General features: G+C 42.8%; 1 protein-coding gene across 2 annotated transcripts; it reads left to right on the forward strand.

Annotated features, from left to right (window-relative positions):
• Positions 1-36: 36 nt before the first annotated feature.
• rgmd (RGM domain family, member D) lies at positions 37-13773 on the forward strand. Of its 2 annotated transcripts, XM_069694889.1 has the most exons (5): positions 37-134; positions 3670-3710; positions 5712-5860; positions 9439-9950; positions 12009-13773. In XM_069694889.1, exons 2-5 carry the CDS (start codon positions 3673-3675, stop codon positions 12705-12707), a joined length of 1398 nt encoding a protein of 465 aa, XP_069550990.1. In that variant the 5' UTR covers positions 37-134; positions 3670-3672; the 3' UTR covers positions 12708-13773. The 2 variants fall into 2 exon arrangements, with proteins under 2 accessions (XP_069550990.1, XP_069550989.1); XM_069694888.1 differs by lacking the exon at positions 37-134 and having other exon boundaries at positions 3650-3710.
• The last annotated feature ends 246 nt before the right edge of the window (positions 13774-14019 follow it).

A 14019-nucleotide genomic window follows, 5' to 3' on the forward strand; every position in this document is an offset into this window, starting at 1 on the left:
CCCTGTGGCTGCCCAAGTTCTTAGTTGGGCAGCTGAGGTTGTAGGGAGAACGAGGGTTAACGGCGTCCGTCAGTTTAAACTCCTGTCAGAACAGGGCTCCAATTCACAGTACACCACAAACATACTGATCCAAGGTAAGTTTATTTTTTTTTCCCTCTCTGGTGTGACTCATACCTACCTAACAATGCTAATCAAGATTTCATGATACATTATTGTAACTAGAAACACTGAAGTTTTTGTGTAGAATAAAGTTCACAGTAGTAAAACTAATATCTTTTAGAACCTAACAAGGTGTTGATAGCAGATGATTTTAGGTTGTGTCTTCTATATGCTTGATCCCATATAACCATATAAGGAATGGCTCTTCTACAAACTAAATGTGAATATGAGAATTTTTGCAGAAAAGCAAAAGGGAGAAAAGCAGCCATATTAATTTCCCAGCACTTCTCATGAACTTTTTCCAACTGTGCTTAGATTATGTAGCAATGAGTCAATCAAACTTGTTCACCGTCGCCATGTTCCTCCACCGTTCTCTTGCTTAGACCTCAAGCTCAAGCAGGAGGGAAAAGTCTCTACATATCTTCTTGGCTAAACATTTGTTAGATCAGAATGGCTAGATTTATACTCTCCTCAGTTATTGCCTATCCATCTATTCCTGGTTCAGGACAGTCACCTGTCAGGGCAGCAGGAACAATAACAACTGTTGCAGACTAACTCAAGGGCTTTGTCACAAATGCGGATGAAGCTTCAGATGTAGAGGCCAAAGAATTGAAAGCATTAACCAGGTTTAAAAATACCCAACGTTGGGCAAAAAAATTTGACAAAGAATTTTAAAACCTGAGCTAAACGCTATTTACGTGACCCTAAACAAGTTGTAGTTCAGGCAAACTTGTTAAATAGAATAAACATTTAAAATGCAGTTTTAAAATAGAATAAAATGTATTTTAATGCACTGAACAAACATGTTTTACCACCACACACAAATTGAAAGTTGAAAAACACTGAGAATTAATTCTTGAGCAAGGGGGTGCAGAGACATGTGATCGTTTTGATTTCTAAGGGCAAAGAGAGTTGTCATAGATCATTACGAAGCAGTTTGTCGCCTGCTTGATAAATCATCAGGGCTGGGGTACGTTGGAGTGTGTTGTCACAAAAACAGAAAGAAGAGGGGTGTCCAAACAAAGTCATGCACTGGAATAAACTTTGTGGGCTGCTCAGTGGAGCTGTACATTGAACTGTTTTTGCTACGTGATTTATTGGTTTAAAAGAACCTGAAAGAGAGAAATGCAGAAAAATACTGGAGAATTCAAAGTTACTGTGAGGTTCAACCCTGAAAACACACACACACACACACACACACACACACACACACACACACACACACACACACACACACACACACACACACACACACACACACACACACACACACACACACACAAACACAAACATAAAGCCAGGGCTTGGGTCAGAGGTCAAATGGCCCTGAACTCTCTCCCTTTTGGCTGAGGACATCAGAGGCCCTTCTGTGTGCTGCTCTCCATTTATTTTACCCATCATCCCTCATCAGGCCGGGATGACCCTGCGACCTCAAAGCTAGGGTTACCTGTCAGTTGACTGTCTATTCACGAGCGTGAGGCTTGTGCTGTGTCAATATTTGTTCTGTGGAAAAGGAGGGAGGAAGAAAAGAGGAGTTCTGTGGTTCTGTGTGGTGAAGATTTAAGCAACAAAGAGGGAAGAAAATGATTAATTTAGAGAAAGAATGTTTTTTTATTCAAATCAGTTGATAAAAAAAAAAATCAATCTTTCTTTTGCTTTCACACACACACACACACACACACACACACACACACACACACACACACACACACACACACACACACACACACACATAAGTTCAGTTCAGACAGGCACACACTCTGCAGAGATGACATGTATGTGTGATAATTCCTGTTTACTCAAAGACAAAGGTCCAAAGGAGCACAGTAAACAGATGCCTGCATGGATACCTACAGAGGGGTACCTACAAAAACACTCCAAAGGCCCCCCTGTGTGCGCTGTCAGCTATCAATCAGGGTGCCATAAGTAGGATCCTTGAGTGGAGATGCTATCAGCTCTACCCCATATACACTCACACCACAGTTTCTCTTATCTCTGCAAAGATAACAGATCCCCTCACACAGCGAGAGGCCTGAACCAGACACACTCGCTTTCTGCATCTCTCCCTGTCTCAGCTGTGTTATAGGCCACTTCATTTCAGACGGGGGCCCTCAGAAAAAAAAAAAAAAAAAAACCAACAGTCAATTTGCTCAGGTTCCTGTTTAAAATTCAATAAGTGTGTCTCTTCTATTGCAGCCGTGTGGTGCTTGCAGAGGCTACAGAGGGCGCGTGCTACTTCTGATTCCAATCTCTGATGTTATCAGCCTCTAGAAGAAACATGATACATGTCTCAGTTGATGAATCTCGATGGGCATGAAATTCAAACAAAAATCAGAAGCATGAAACATCGTTGGTTTCCTGCAACTGTAGTTTGTATTGTTTTGTAAGCATCCCATTTCCGGAAAAAGTAAATTGATTTCTGTCTCGGATAAAGTGAGCAGATGGTTCAGGGTTGTGCAGTTCAGTAGCTTTATAAGTTAAAAGTGAGTGTGCAGTACACGTGCTTACATATTAGATTAGACTGAATATAAATGTTCCAGTTTCATTGTAATGCACTTTATGTTTATGAGCTGTAGATATAAGGTCAGCACAGTCATCTTTTTTCTTTGGTCTGAGGACAGTGAGCTGAGGAGATGGTCCTGAACTGGTACTGTTTTCTAGCTTCCACCAGACCACAGCACGTTGGGTCTAATAACAAAAACAAGCATCCTGGTGTGGAGCTGGTCCCACAGTGTGAGGACCTTAATGAGGAACATGTGGAGCTGGCCAGACACACTGTCAGAGGAAACCCAATCCCTCACTCCCTCTTTTTTCTCCTCCTTCTTCCTCCCTTCCCCCTATTCTCCCGTTCTCTACACTCTCCGCAGTTTCTCTCACTAAGTTGTGCGTTTTCACAATGTAGCATTACTTTTTCTTCTCTGTTTACTTCAAACATTTCTAAAGTTTGCCCAAAAGTCAAAACTTTATCCTCTTTCTTTATGAAGGGCATTGAAGTTGCCTCTTTGGACTTCATTTTTCTTTTTTTTTTCTATTGTACCAGAACAAGTGACCCACTGTGAGCGGGAGAAATACATTCTCCTTGTTTTTTACCTGATATTCACCCTTGTCGTCCACCGGCTCTCTCCTGCTTGTTTTAGAGTTGGTAGTGTATACACATGTGCTGGGTCATGCAATGCAATACGCTCATAAGGAAAGAAAGAGGTCTTTCTCCATCAAGCCTGACAGGCGGTCTCTAAGTTTCTTTCATGTGCTGAATCCATCCTTACCGTCCACCTGGATCAATTAACTGTTTGCTTTAGTGCTCGTCAGCCCCACAGTGTGGAAACTCATATCATTTCGTAGACAGCAGCTTATTGAGTAACACTTTGGCTTTGATTTATTTATATCTGACACACATTCGGCATGCAGATGTTTTGATTATATCACTCTTATTGAAGTTGGGAGTGTTTTTTTTTTTTTGTATCCTCAGCTGTTATAAAAAGAGAGTAAACAATGTGTTTTCTCCCCCAGGAAATGCCCTCCCTTGCCTCAGAAGACACACATTGTAACAGGTGAGACCAACCTGATGAAAATTCACTTTAATTTGCCACAATATTATATAGTCAATCAACATATCTCTCCCGCACACGGAGCCACTGCTCTGTGTTTAGGCTGTCATCGGGAATCCGAAGTGCAACCTGTTTAAGGGGGATTTCAAATGTGAGCATAAAGCAAAGCCATAAAGTAGATCAATCAACCAAGCCTCTAAAATTAGCTGTACAAACAGAGTAAGGTAGATCCCACCCCCGGGGAGATAAACTTGGCACAGTGGATCCAGTGTGACAGAGGCCCTTCTGGCAGTTTAGGACAATCCAAACGTTCCACTTGGGTTGAGCTGTCTTCGTCTCCCCTACTTCACCACTCTACTCTACATATATATGTATATGAAGGTCTTCACAGGCCTATGTTGGTGTGGGGCTGATTGATATATACACTAAGATTTGCTGAGAGAAAAAAAAAAAATATATATATATATATAGCCCCACACCAACATAGGCCTGTGAAGACCTTTCACAGGAATGACAGGCCACCTGAATCACACAATTGTACGGCTGGAGGAGCCTGCATGTGTATAGAAAAACCAGTGATCCAATAACTGTCTGGGTTCACTTCTCTCTCATAAAGTCAGGAGGGAGGTGGGGAGGGAGACCCACAGCTACAACCCAAATGTTCCAGCTGCACCAAAACAAAGCTTTAACTTTCAATTCAAGAATAGAGATTACACAAACTTTGACTGTTGATTTTCTTACTGCTAATATTTGATTCAGTAATTGGGTGGTGCATTTATTTGCATGGCACAAAAAAAAACCACAGAGTGCGTCCCAGGCAAAAGGCTGAAATCTCGTGAGTCTGTTGCCTTGCAGATGGTCCAGCCTCACAGCAGCTGTGCAAATGAAAGCCAGAGTGTCGCTGAAGGAGTGAGAGAGATGGAAAGTTGGCCACAAAGGGAAAAGAGTTGCTAACTGAAAATGTAATGGAAAAATTAATAGCACACTAAGATTTGCTGAGAGAAAATAATTGGGTATTTTTTCAGAATTTGGTAAGGGACAAAAAAGACACAATACACGTGGTTTTGCAAGTAAAACAGAATACAATTTGATTTACTTTGCACTCTCCTTAACAAAGTTAGAAAGTGCTTAATGGAAAGAAAAAAACTATAAAAACATCAGCAATTAAAAGCAAAATGAAAACAGATAATAACTTTAACCAGAAAAACCTTTAATAATTACTCGCAGTTTAATGGAGAAAACTCGACATTATAGCTCATTCTCCAGTCATTAATGACTGAAAAAACAAGGATTATATCAGCTCAAACTTCAAAATAAGAATGCAAGGTTTTATATTTAAAGTATTCACTAGAAAAACTGAGGATATAGTCTGTTAGTTTGCACTCAGTTGTCAATCAAGCCCCATTATTTAAACAGTAAGTCTGGAGTGAGAAAACAACAGGTGATAAAATCCTGCTTGATGCTGAAAACAAACATTTGTCCTCAGGGGCGGGGGGAGTCAAGCAGGACATTTCCCCCTCAGTGCTTTGTAGTTCAGAGACACTTTTGCAGAAGTTTACATTTCAATTCTGCCAGAGAAAATGTGTATAACGTGTCATTCGGTAGGCTATATACAAACCTTATACAGTAGATATGTGGTGTGTGTGTGTGTGTGTGTGCAGATAATAGGCAGTTGTGGGACTATTATAACCACAACACCCTGGGATTCTTTCATTATAATCAGGGCAATTAAAACGTCACACTGTTGTTGAAGGCACTTTTCCCGCTGTCCCCATCCCCAGTAATTGTCAATACACGTAAATATCAAGCGGGTTAGTGAATAATTAGTCTTTCATTGGCCAGCAGTCACCTCTGGGCCCCGTCTACACTTTAGACCCCTCCCTCGTAGAGCCGCCCTGAAGACAAGGGGCCCCCCCTTTTTTTTTTTTTTTTTTTTTTTTTTTTGAATGACAGCGTTGGGGAGGAAGACGAATTTTTTTTTTTTTTTTGTCTGATTTCCCGCAGCCGCAGCGTCGATGAGAAGCAGTCGAGGAACTCCATTCTAACTGAATGGATTGGTATGGGGAGAAGCGGACCTCAAATCACGGCTAAGCGGCAGCTTTGGGACTGTGTAACGTTGACGATGGTTTTACTTTCGCTGCTGTTTCGACCAGGTAAGCGGTGCCTTTTTTTTTTTTCCCCCCCCAATCCGTGCTGCCTCACTCCTGTCTGTCCTGCATGCAAAACTGCGTCCCCGGAATGGAGGTGGAGAGAAAAGTCAACTTTTTTTTTTTTTTTTTACTGGTGTTGTTGTGCGGCCGGAATCAAACTTTTTGTTTTTGTTTGTTTGTTTGTTTGTTTGTTTGTTGTTGCGGTTTTAAGCTGTTCTCGCACATAATTACGTGAAGTTTGAATAGTTTTGGTTGTTAAACAAAGAAGAAAAGTCGCTGTTGTTGTCGTCGGTATTGCGGGCGACGAAGTAACTAAAAGTCCCGCTGCAGCCTCCAAAACCTGCGCGGCTACACGAGCCCCGGAGCAAGCACGAGTTTTACTCTCTGACCGGACCTCTTCCTGATTAAAACTTTTTTGACACTTCCCCCCCCCCACCTCCTCCTCCACCGCACAAACGAACCTTAAAAACTAATCCCCGTTTTTTTGTGTGTTTTTTTTTGGACCGCGACAGTGCGGTTCATTTTTGTTTGTTTTTGTTTTGTTTAACAAGTTACGTGAGGGTTAGCTTCCCGTTAGCATAGCGGCTCACTTAGCGACTGGCGTCCAGCAGTCAGCCGGAGGACAAACCCGCGGAGCTTTTTTTGTTGTTGTTTTAACCACAAAACACCGAAACTCGAGACTACGAAACGGTGACTTGTAGTGTTTCAGTACTGAGCTGTAACTCTCCCATCCGGTCTCGGGTGTTTGTTTGTTTTTTTGTTTTTTTGTTAGTCGTCGGCCACGGTATGTTTCACCTATTCGTGCTCGGTTTATGAACTAATAACATGGGGGTCCAACTCTTCGGCCTCTGAACGTGTTGGCCGCAGAAAGACCAGGACCAGAACCAGAACCGGGGACACGCTTTGTTTGGATGATCAGACATGTTGAATCGTGTCTTTTGGGTCGTTTCCCCATCACGTACTCGATATCCACATTTCTGATCAGGAGTTTTGTTTTCATCTGTGATGGTGAATCAGTAAAACGATTCTACAAGATCTTTGTTTGTAATTTTTGTTGTTGTTGTTGTTAATCCGCGAACATCACCTGGCATCCCACGTGGTAATAATATACTGGTGATTATTACTGTATGGATAAAGTTTAGCTTTAGTGTGATTGTAAAAATGTAAAACAATTGCATTGTAAGAAGTTGTTAGGCATTACAGACTTTCAAATATAACTTATTGATATTTAGACCAAACAACTGCAAACTGTTGTACTTCAGAATAAAACTTCAATGATTGTAATCTGATTTTTTTTTAAAGATTCCTGGAGACTGGATTTGTCCTTATTGTTTTGGTGCTATGTAAAAGCTTTTCCTTACTGGTTTGTTTAAAAAAAACAAAAAAAAAACAAAACAACAACCTTGTCCTTAGGTTAAAATTATCCAAATATAGTAGTTGTAATCCATTGAGAAACTGGACAGAATAATATAGGCTGTTTTATGTTTAACAGTGCATTATAATTTACTTGTGTCCAGTTGTGCTCCAAAACATTATAATTATTTTTATGAAATTACACACTATCTGAGTTTGTTCACTGATGATGATGATTTATTTCTTTAAAAATCCATCACACCTGTTACTTATTCCATTTGATCCCATTAAAAGTGATTTGTAGTGCTACAATGAATGGTCATTTTCACTGGCAAATTAATCCATCGAATACTTTATCGAGTAATCGATAAACTGTTCTGTTTTTTTTTTTTAATGGTCAAAGCTGTTGACCAGTGTTTCCCAAAGTCCCAGCTGTTGCTTAAAATGTGTGCTTTCGCCCCGACCAGCAGTCCAAAACCAAAAAGATATTCAGTTTACTGTCATGGAGGAATAAAGACAAATTTTAGCATTTTTTTTTTCCTCATTATAAAACGACTCAAAAGGAGTAATCGATTCACCAAAATAGTTGGCGAATCGTTTTCTGCCGATCGACCAATTGATTGATCGACTTCTAGCTGCGGCTGTAGTGCTCGAGTTGCCTCTGGGACCAGGGAGCCCACTCACGGCACCTATATCGGTGAAACTTGAGTGCTTACCTCTTGTTAGGCTGCACTCTTATGGACGAGGTCCAACACACTCTCTTTTATCTCTCTATCCATCTCAGATCCACTAATCTGCAATATACTAATACTGTTTGTGTGGTCATTGTGCTTTTCCCTCTCCTGTTCTCATGGGTCCTCACACTTGTTGGTAGCCTACTAAGTGCTGGGACATAAAGACCCTTTAAGGGAGATGCATGCTTGTTGATGGCTGTGCAGGCAGTGATTGTCGTACAGTGTCAATCACAGCAGACTGGGGTGACCCCCCCCCCCGCAGCGTGATGAGGAGGGGGGGGGAGGGGGGGGGGGGGGCTGTTGTATTTCAGAGGAGGCATGCGTCTATAACTTGACCTCTCGCACTCCATCTCGGATTTATCAGGGCTGGTGTTGAAGTGCATTATTCACCTGCGCTGCTGCTCCCTCGGTGCATCCGTCTCGTACGGGAAGGAAGAAACGGTGCAAAAAAATATTCACGTGCACTGGTGTGAAATTGCTGTGCTTATCTTGTCGTCTTTGTCCAGGCTGTTTGGGAGATTAGGTGGAGCTTTGGAGTAAAGCAAGAAGATCGCTCTGTTGCAATCGGAGAGCAGTCTGTTGCACCTGTTCCCAGTCTTGCAGGAAAAGCAACGGATGTGCTGGAGATGCCGGCTGATGTGAAATAGAAATGTATCCACCTTACAGCAGGAGTTAATATCTCGGTCAGCACGTGAGACATCCCACCCGAAAGTGACCCGAAAACTGAACTGAACTCGATGAGTACCCACAGTCGTTACTTCTCACAGTAGCAGTTGTGGCCCTTTTGTTTTCCTTGACACTAACCGTCGCACGTCTGAGTCGTAACTTAGCTGGAAGCCCAGAATTGTGGCTGCACCACCTTAATATCACGCGCTGTGTCCCCGCTGCCTTCCGGCCTCCAGACCCACGAGTTTCACAACAAGTTTCACAACAAGTGTAACTCTTTTGTGATATTCCTCTCACGATCTTCTTGCCCCCATACAACTGAGCCCTGTCGTGCCGTGCAGTGTAGCTTAATGGACTTCAATTACCTCAGCAACAGCCAAACCACATTCAACACCCTGAGGCAAACTAACACAGGTCGGTTTCCTCCTACAGTGAGGGTCCATGCTATTTCTGTGAGGGCTAGTAGGGGGAAATAGGTTTTGACTGACTCCGGAGCACAGTGTGGGATCAGGGCCTCGTGAGCTCACGCATTTGGTTTTTAATGGCTCTCCTGATTGAGCTAAACTTGATCGTGGAAAAGTTTGGACTCTGCTGCCTCATGCACTGAGCTGAGGTAATGTATCTGTAAATGTCAGATGGATATTAAGGGTCTCGGTAGTATTTTCTGTTCAAACCGGTAGATCTATTGAACTTAATTTTTGCGGAGAGGGCGATTGCAGAGAACAGAAATCCCCTACGAGCAAACATTTTCAGAGGAACTGACGTTAATTATCTTGCAGCGCAAATTCTGACGGTCGTTTTTTTGGTTGTTGTTTTGTTTTTTTTCAGCTCACTGCCAGCAGTGTCGAATCCAGCGCTGTAATGCAGAGTACGTGGCTTCTACCTCACCCTCCAGTGGTCTTCAGGAGGACATGGCTCACGACGTGGACTACTGCATCGCCCTACGGGCCTACGCCCTGTGCACCCGGCGGCAGGCTCGCAGCTGCAGGGGTGACCTGGTCTACCACTCCGCCGTCTTCCGCATTAAGGAGTTATTCTCTCAGCACAACTGCTCCAGCGACGGGCCCACCTCCTCCGCCAAGGTCCCCAGCACGTCCCGGCCGGCCGTGTCAGAGCTCTGCGACTACGAGAACCGGGTCCTCGTGACGGGCGCTGCCGGTCAGCAGAAGAAATACGCCCACTGTGGATTATTCGGAGACCCGCACCTACGGACTTTCCGCGACGAGTTTCAGACCTGCAAGGTGGAGGGGGCGTGGCCTCTGATTGACAACCGCTTCCTGTCCGTGCAGGTGACCAACGTGCCTGTTGTGCTGGGCTCCAGCGCCACGGCAACCAGCAAGGTAAGGATGAGTTTAGAGCAGCAATACCCAACGTGTTTGGATTGCGACCGGTTTTAAACAAGAGAAATGTCCCACTTTATGTCTGCAAGTTATTTTCAAAGTTGTTTTTTTTTCCATATTGTTTGATTTTAATTCAGGAAAATGTGAAATCTGCGCACAATTTAATGAGGGGAAGAAAAAAAAAGAGAAAAGATTAGAGTAGAATCGGACAAAAAAAAAAAAAACACGCCACCGATTTTTATTACAACCCCTTGGGGAGGAGTTCAGATCTCTAGATTGGGAGCCACTTATTTGGAGCGTGTAATGAAATGAGTATTTCTGAAGATAATAAGCGAGAGTTGTCTAACTGCTCATTGTTTTCCATGTATTCTGATTGGAAAACCTTCCTCGCCACATCCACTGATGTCCATATTAGAAATGCACACACTCGCATTACAGTAAGTTTGAAACTAATGCCCGACACACACGCACACACACGCAGTTTTTTTTTTTTTTTTTTTTTTAGTGCTGGCTTGCGAGCTCAAGTATTGCCATAAAGTATCAAACATGTGAAGTTAATCGTCATTCCACGGTGCCTCTCGAGTCTCCAGCATTCCTCATGTCTTGGAGCTCCTTCAGATCTACCAGGGGAAAAGAGAGGGGGGGGGGAAGCGGAGGGGAGTCCTTCAGTGGTGTTGAATCACAGACATGCTTGAGCGCTCTACCTTTAACACATGGGTGGTCATATGGTAGTGATTAACGCTCACTCAAACATTTTCCTCCACCGCCACGATCTGGAATGTTTTTTCACCCCTCTGGTCAAATAATTAACTGGGTGCTTTTTGTGTAAATATGGAATAATTTGGAAAAATAAAGGAATAATTGGCCAGCAGCAAGACGTTTTTTTTTTTTTTTTTAATAAATTCTGCTAATTAAATAGGCAGGTCTGTCAGGCCAGACTTTTTTTCAATTGTTAAAACCGCTTTCATATCTTCTGTGTAGCTGCTTTTTAAATATGACTTCTTTTTTTTTTTTCTTTCTTCTTGCTTAAATAATAAATAAGTGGCTTCTCGCCGCCAGGAGACGTCACCGACTTTCCTAAACGTACCAAATTGAACTCTCCTGTTTGAACACAAACCGAATGTAAAACAACAAACTGTGTCATACTGCATCAGAGGTTTGCGAACAAACTCTTGCAGTGTGTCCTCCCGGCTGCGCAGCCCGATGCAAAACTGTAGCGTGGGTGTATCTGTGCCAGCGAGTCCGCATGCCCCCCCATCATGGTTTTTGGAGTTGTTTTCAACTGCCAGGCTTAAAGACAGGAAATCATCCGTCAAATACAGTATATTCCCCCGTAAGTGTTAACGTAACCACAGCCACCGCTTGGTCGGGATACTTTGAAGAAACGGAGGTTAGGCCCCAGGTTTTCAAAGCCCAGCTGGAATACAAATCACAGTTAGTCACTGAGCAAACACCAGCAGAGCCAGAAAAGTACGAGTGGAGATTTTAGGCTGATATGAAACGGCGCGGTTTGATCCAATTTTAAACGACCGTCAATGGAGCCATTGGTATTAGTTTAGCATGGATTGGTGGTCTTGGGGAAAGAAAGGAAATGTGATGGTGAAGATCATACAATGATTTTCATTGTCATTTATCTGAGCAGTTGGATCGATGACAATACAAGTGAACATTGTCAGCACTGCGTGATCTTCACATTGCTTATCCTGTCTTATGCAAAACTAATTTTACAGTAATGTTGCTATTAATGAATTGGTTTAAGATTACAGCAGGGAGAAAATCTGTGTCACTCTTAAGAAAAAAAAAAAAAAAAAAAAAAAAGACCAGTGAGGCATCAACACCCTGCACAGCCATTAAAATGTTTGGTGTCCTGCTGCCACCTCGTGGCTGGAGGCGGTATTATTGTGATTTCAGAAACCATTGACCACCTTTTACCATTGTTTTGTCAATAGATTTAAAGAACGATACGACTTAGTCGGGCATTGAGTGGTTGATTTTATAGTAGGAAGTGTTTTAAATCTGTCACTCGACACTTAATTTTATTTTCTCCCCGTGTCTCAGATCACCGTGATCTTCAAGTCCTACCACGGTTGCACAGATCAGAAGGTATACCAGGCCACCACTGAAGATCTGCCCCAGGCCTTTCAGGACGGGACCCGCAGCGGGGGCGAGAGCGGCAGCCTGACCATCACGGAGCGAGGCGGCTCTGGGGTCGGCCGGCAGGTGAAGATACAGGCCCGTTACATCGGCACCTCCATCATCATCCGGCGCGTGGGCAGCTACCTGACCTTTGCCATCCGCATGCCGGAAGACACCCTGGACTTTTCAGAGGACAACGGCGGCCTGCAGCTGTGCTTGCACGGCTGCCCGCGCAACGAGCTCATTAAAGAGCACACGCTGGGCCGTCAGAGCCAGCAGCCCCGCCTGCAAGGCACCAACACGGAGCTGGGTCCTCTGCGGCCGCCTCACCAGGTCTACACGGTGGAGCGGGCCACAGCCAAGTGTAGAGAGACGCTGCAGGTGGAGGACGTTTACTTTCAGTCCTGCGTGTTTGACTTGCTGACAACGGGAGACCCCGAGTTCTCTATGGCAGCCTACGGCGCTCTGGAGGATTTAAAGGCGCTGCCGCCCAGTAAACTGAAGCAGAACTCCCCAAGGACTCCTCGTCTTTACAACCGAGGAGTGTCACAGACGCTGGCTGCGACAGTCGCCAACACCTCCCTGCTCTCACTGCTCGTCCTCATTCTACTGCTTTTGTAAAAAAAAAAAAAAATTAAATGAATATAAATCATTTTTGAAAACGGAGGGACACGGACGCAGACAGAACACGGAAGCATTACCAGCTTGAGGAAAGAGTGACTAGAGCTCAGACATATATATTTGTCTTTTGGGTTGTTGTTGTTTTTTTTTTTTTTTTTTTTTTTTCCAATTTGTGAATGTTGTGATCTTTTCCTGTTTTTCTCATTTGAAGGATTTCACACTCCATAAAACTGTTCCCACTTTTTCAAAACATTTTCTGTGGATTCATACATGCATCACATCGTTCGAAGAAAAGCATGAATACATTAAAGTCAACGGGATCTGGTACAACATGGCGTTTTCACATGGTCACTAATAATTGGTTTATAACAGAATTTAAGAACTTAAACTCATAGTTGTATGTGCTGACCTTAAGGCAGCTTAACAGATGAGTTTTTATGTAAATATTTGTTCAGAAAGTGCACAGCCTCTAAACACTCCGCCACATATTGAGTTGAATATCACTCCACACATGTAAGCTTTTTTTTTTTTTCTTTTTTGTGTTTTAAAAAAAAAAAAAAAAAATTTATGCAGAGCAGCGTGGCTTCTAGATCAGATCCTGTATAATCCAGTAAGATCAATAGCACTTAACGGTTTTAACAGCAAATTTTGTGTATTTAAATGTTATTTCTTTCTCTCGTGTTTCAGAAATCGGCGTGCTAAATACACAGGATCCAACAACTGTATGTAAAAACTACCTATCCATAATGTATGATGTGCCGTAGTGTGCGATCTTCAACGGTTCCCCTCAGTTCTAATTTTCTATGAAACACTCCCTCTTCAAGCTGTTTGGCTTTCCGTTTTAAAAGGTTAAAAACACAAATCTTTATATAATAATATATTAAAAGAGTGTATATATGTGTTTTATATTGTGTACATTTGCCTGTGTATAGATGTTTTAACTGTAATATGTTTTACATTGGTTGTTTTTTTTAGTAGGTTATTTTGAGTGATTGTAATAAAGGTAAACTAATACGTGTTGTGCTGTATCTGTAATTTTCTTTATTAAAGTGTTGGACACTCCAGACTAAGATCTATTCTTCCTCCTTTTGTTTGTGATGTTATCTTATGATCAGAGATGGAGATTTTTTGTTGTTGTTGTCTTGTCACATATGGTGAATGTTGGTGTAATGAGGTTGTCTGTCAAACCTTGGGTAGTAAACCAGAGACCATTTCGGTGTTTCTGGGTGAAGACGGCACACGAGATGAGACGCTAAACATGAAAGATTCCCCAAAACGTTGTTATTCAGTAGCAGCTCTTTCCCAACCTGCA

Source organism: Brachyistius frenatus, unplaced genomic scaffold (genome assembly GCF_029030835.1).
Source record: "Brachyistius frenatus isolate BFR_SWC_R1_liver_20210118 unplaced genomic scaffold, ASM2903083v1 Contig_18, whole genome shotgun sequence".
Taxonomy (NCBI): Eukaryota; Metazoa; Chordata; class Actinopteri; family Embiotocidae; genus Brachyistius; species Brachyistius frenatus.

Coding starts and splice junctions, on each gene's coding strand:
- rgmd (XM_069694888.1), top strand. CDS start 3,652: ATGTGTTTTCTCCCCCAGGAAATGCCCTCCCTTGCCTCAGAAGACACA. Junction 5,861..9,438: donor TTCGCTGCTGTTTCGACCAG/GTAAGCGGTGCC, acceptor GTTTTTTTTCAG/CTCACTGCCAGCAGTGTCGA. Junction 9,951..12,008: donor GCGCCACGGCAACCAGCAAG/GTAAGGATGAGT, acceptor CCCGTGTCTCAG/ATCACCGTGATCTTCAAGTC.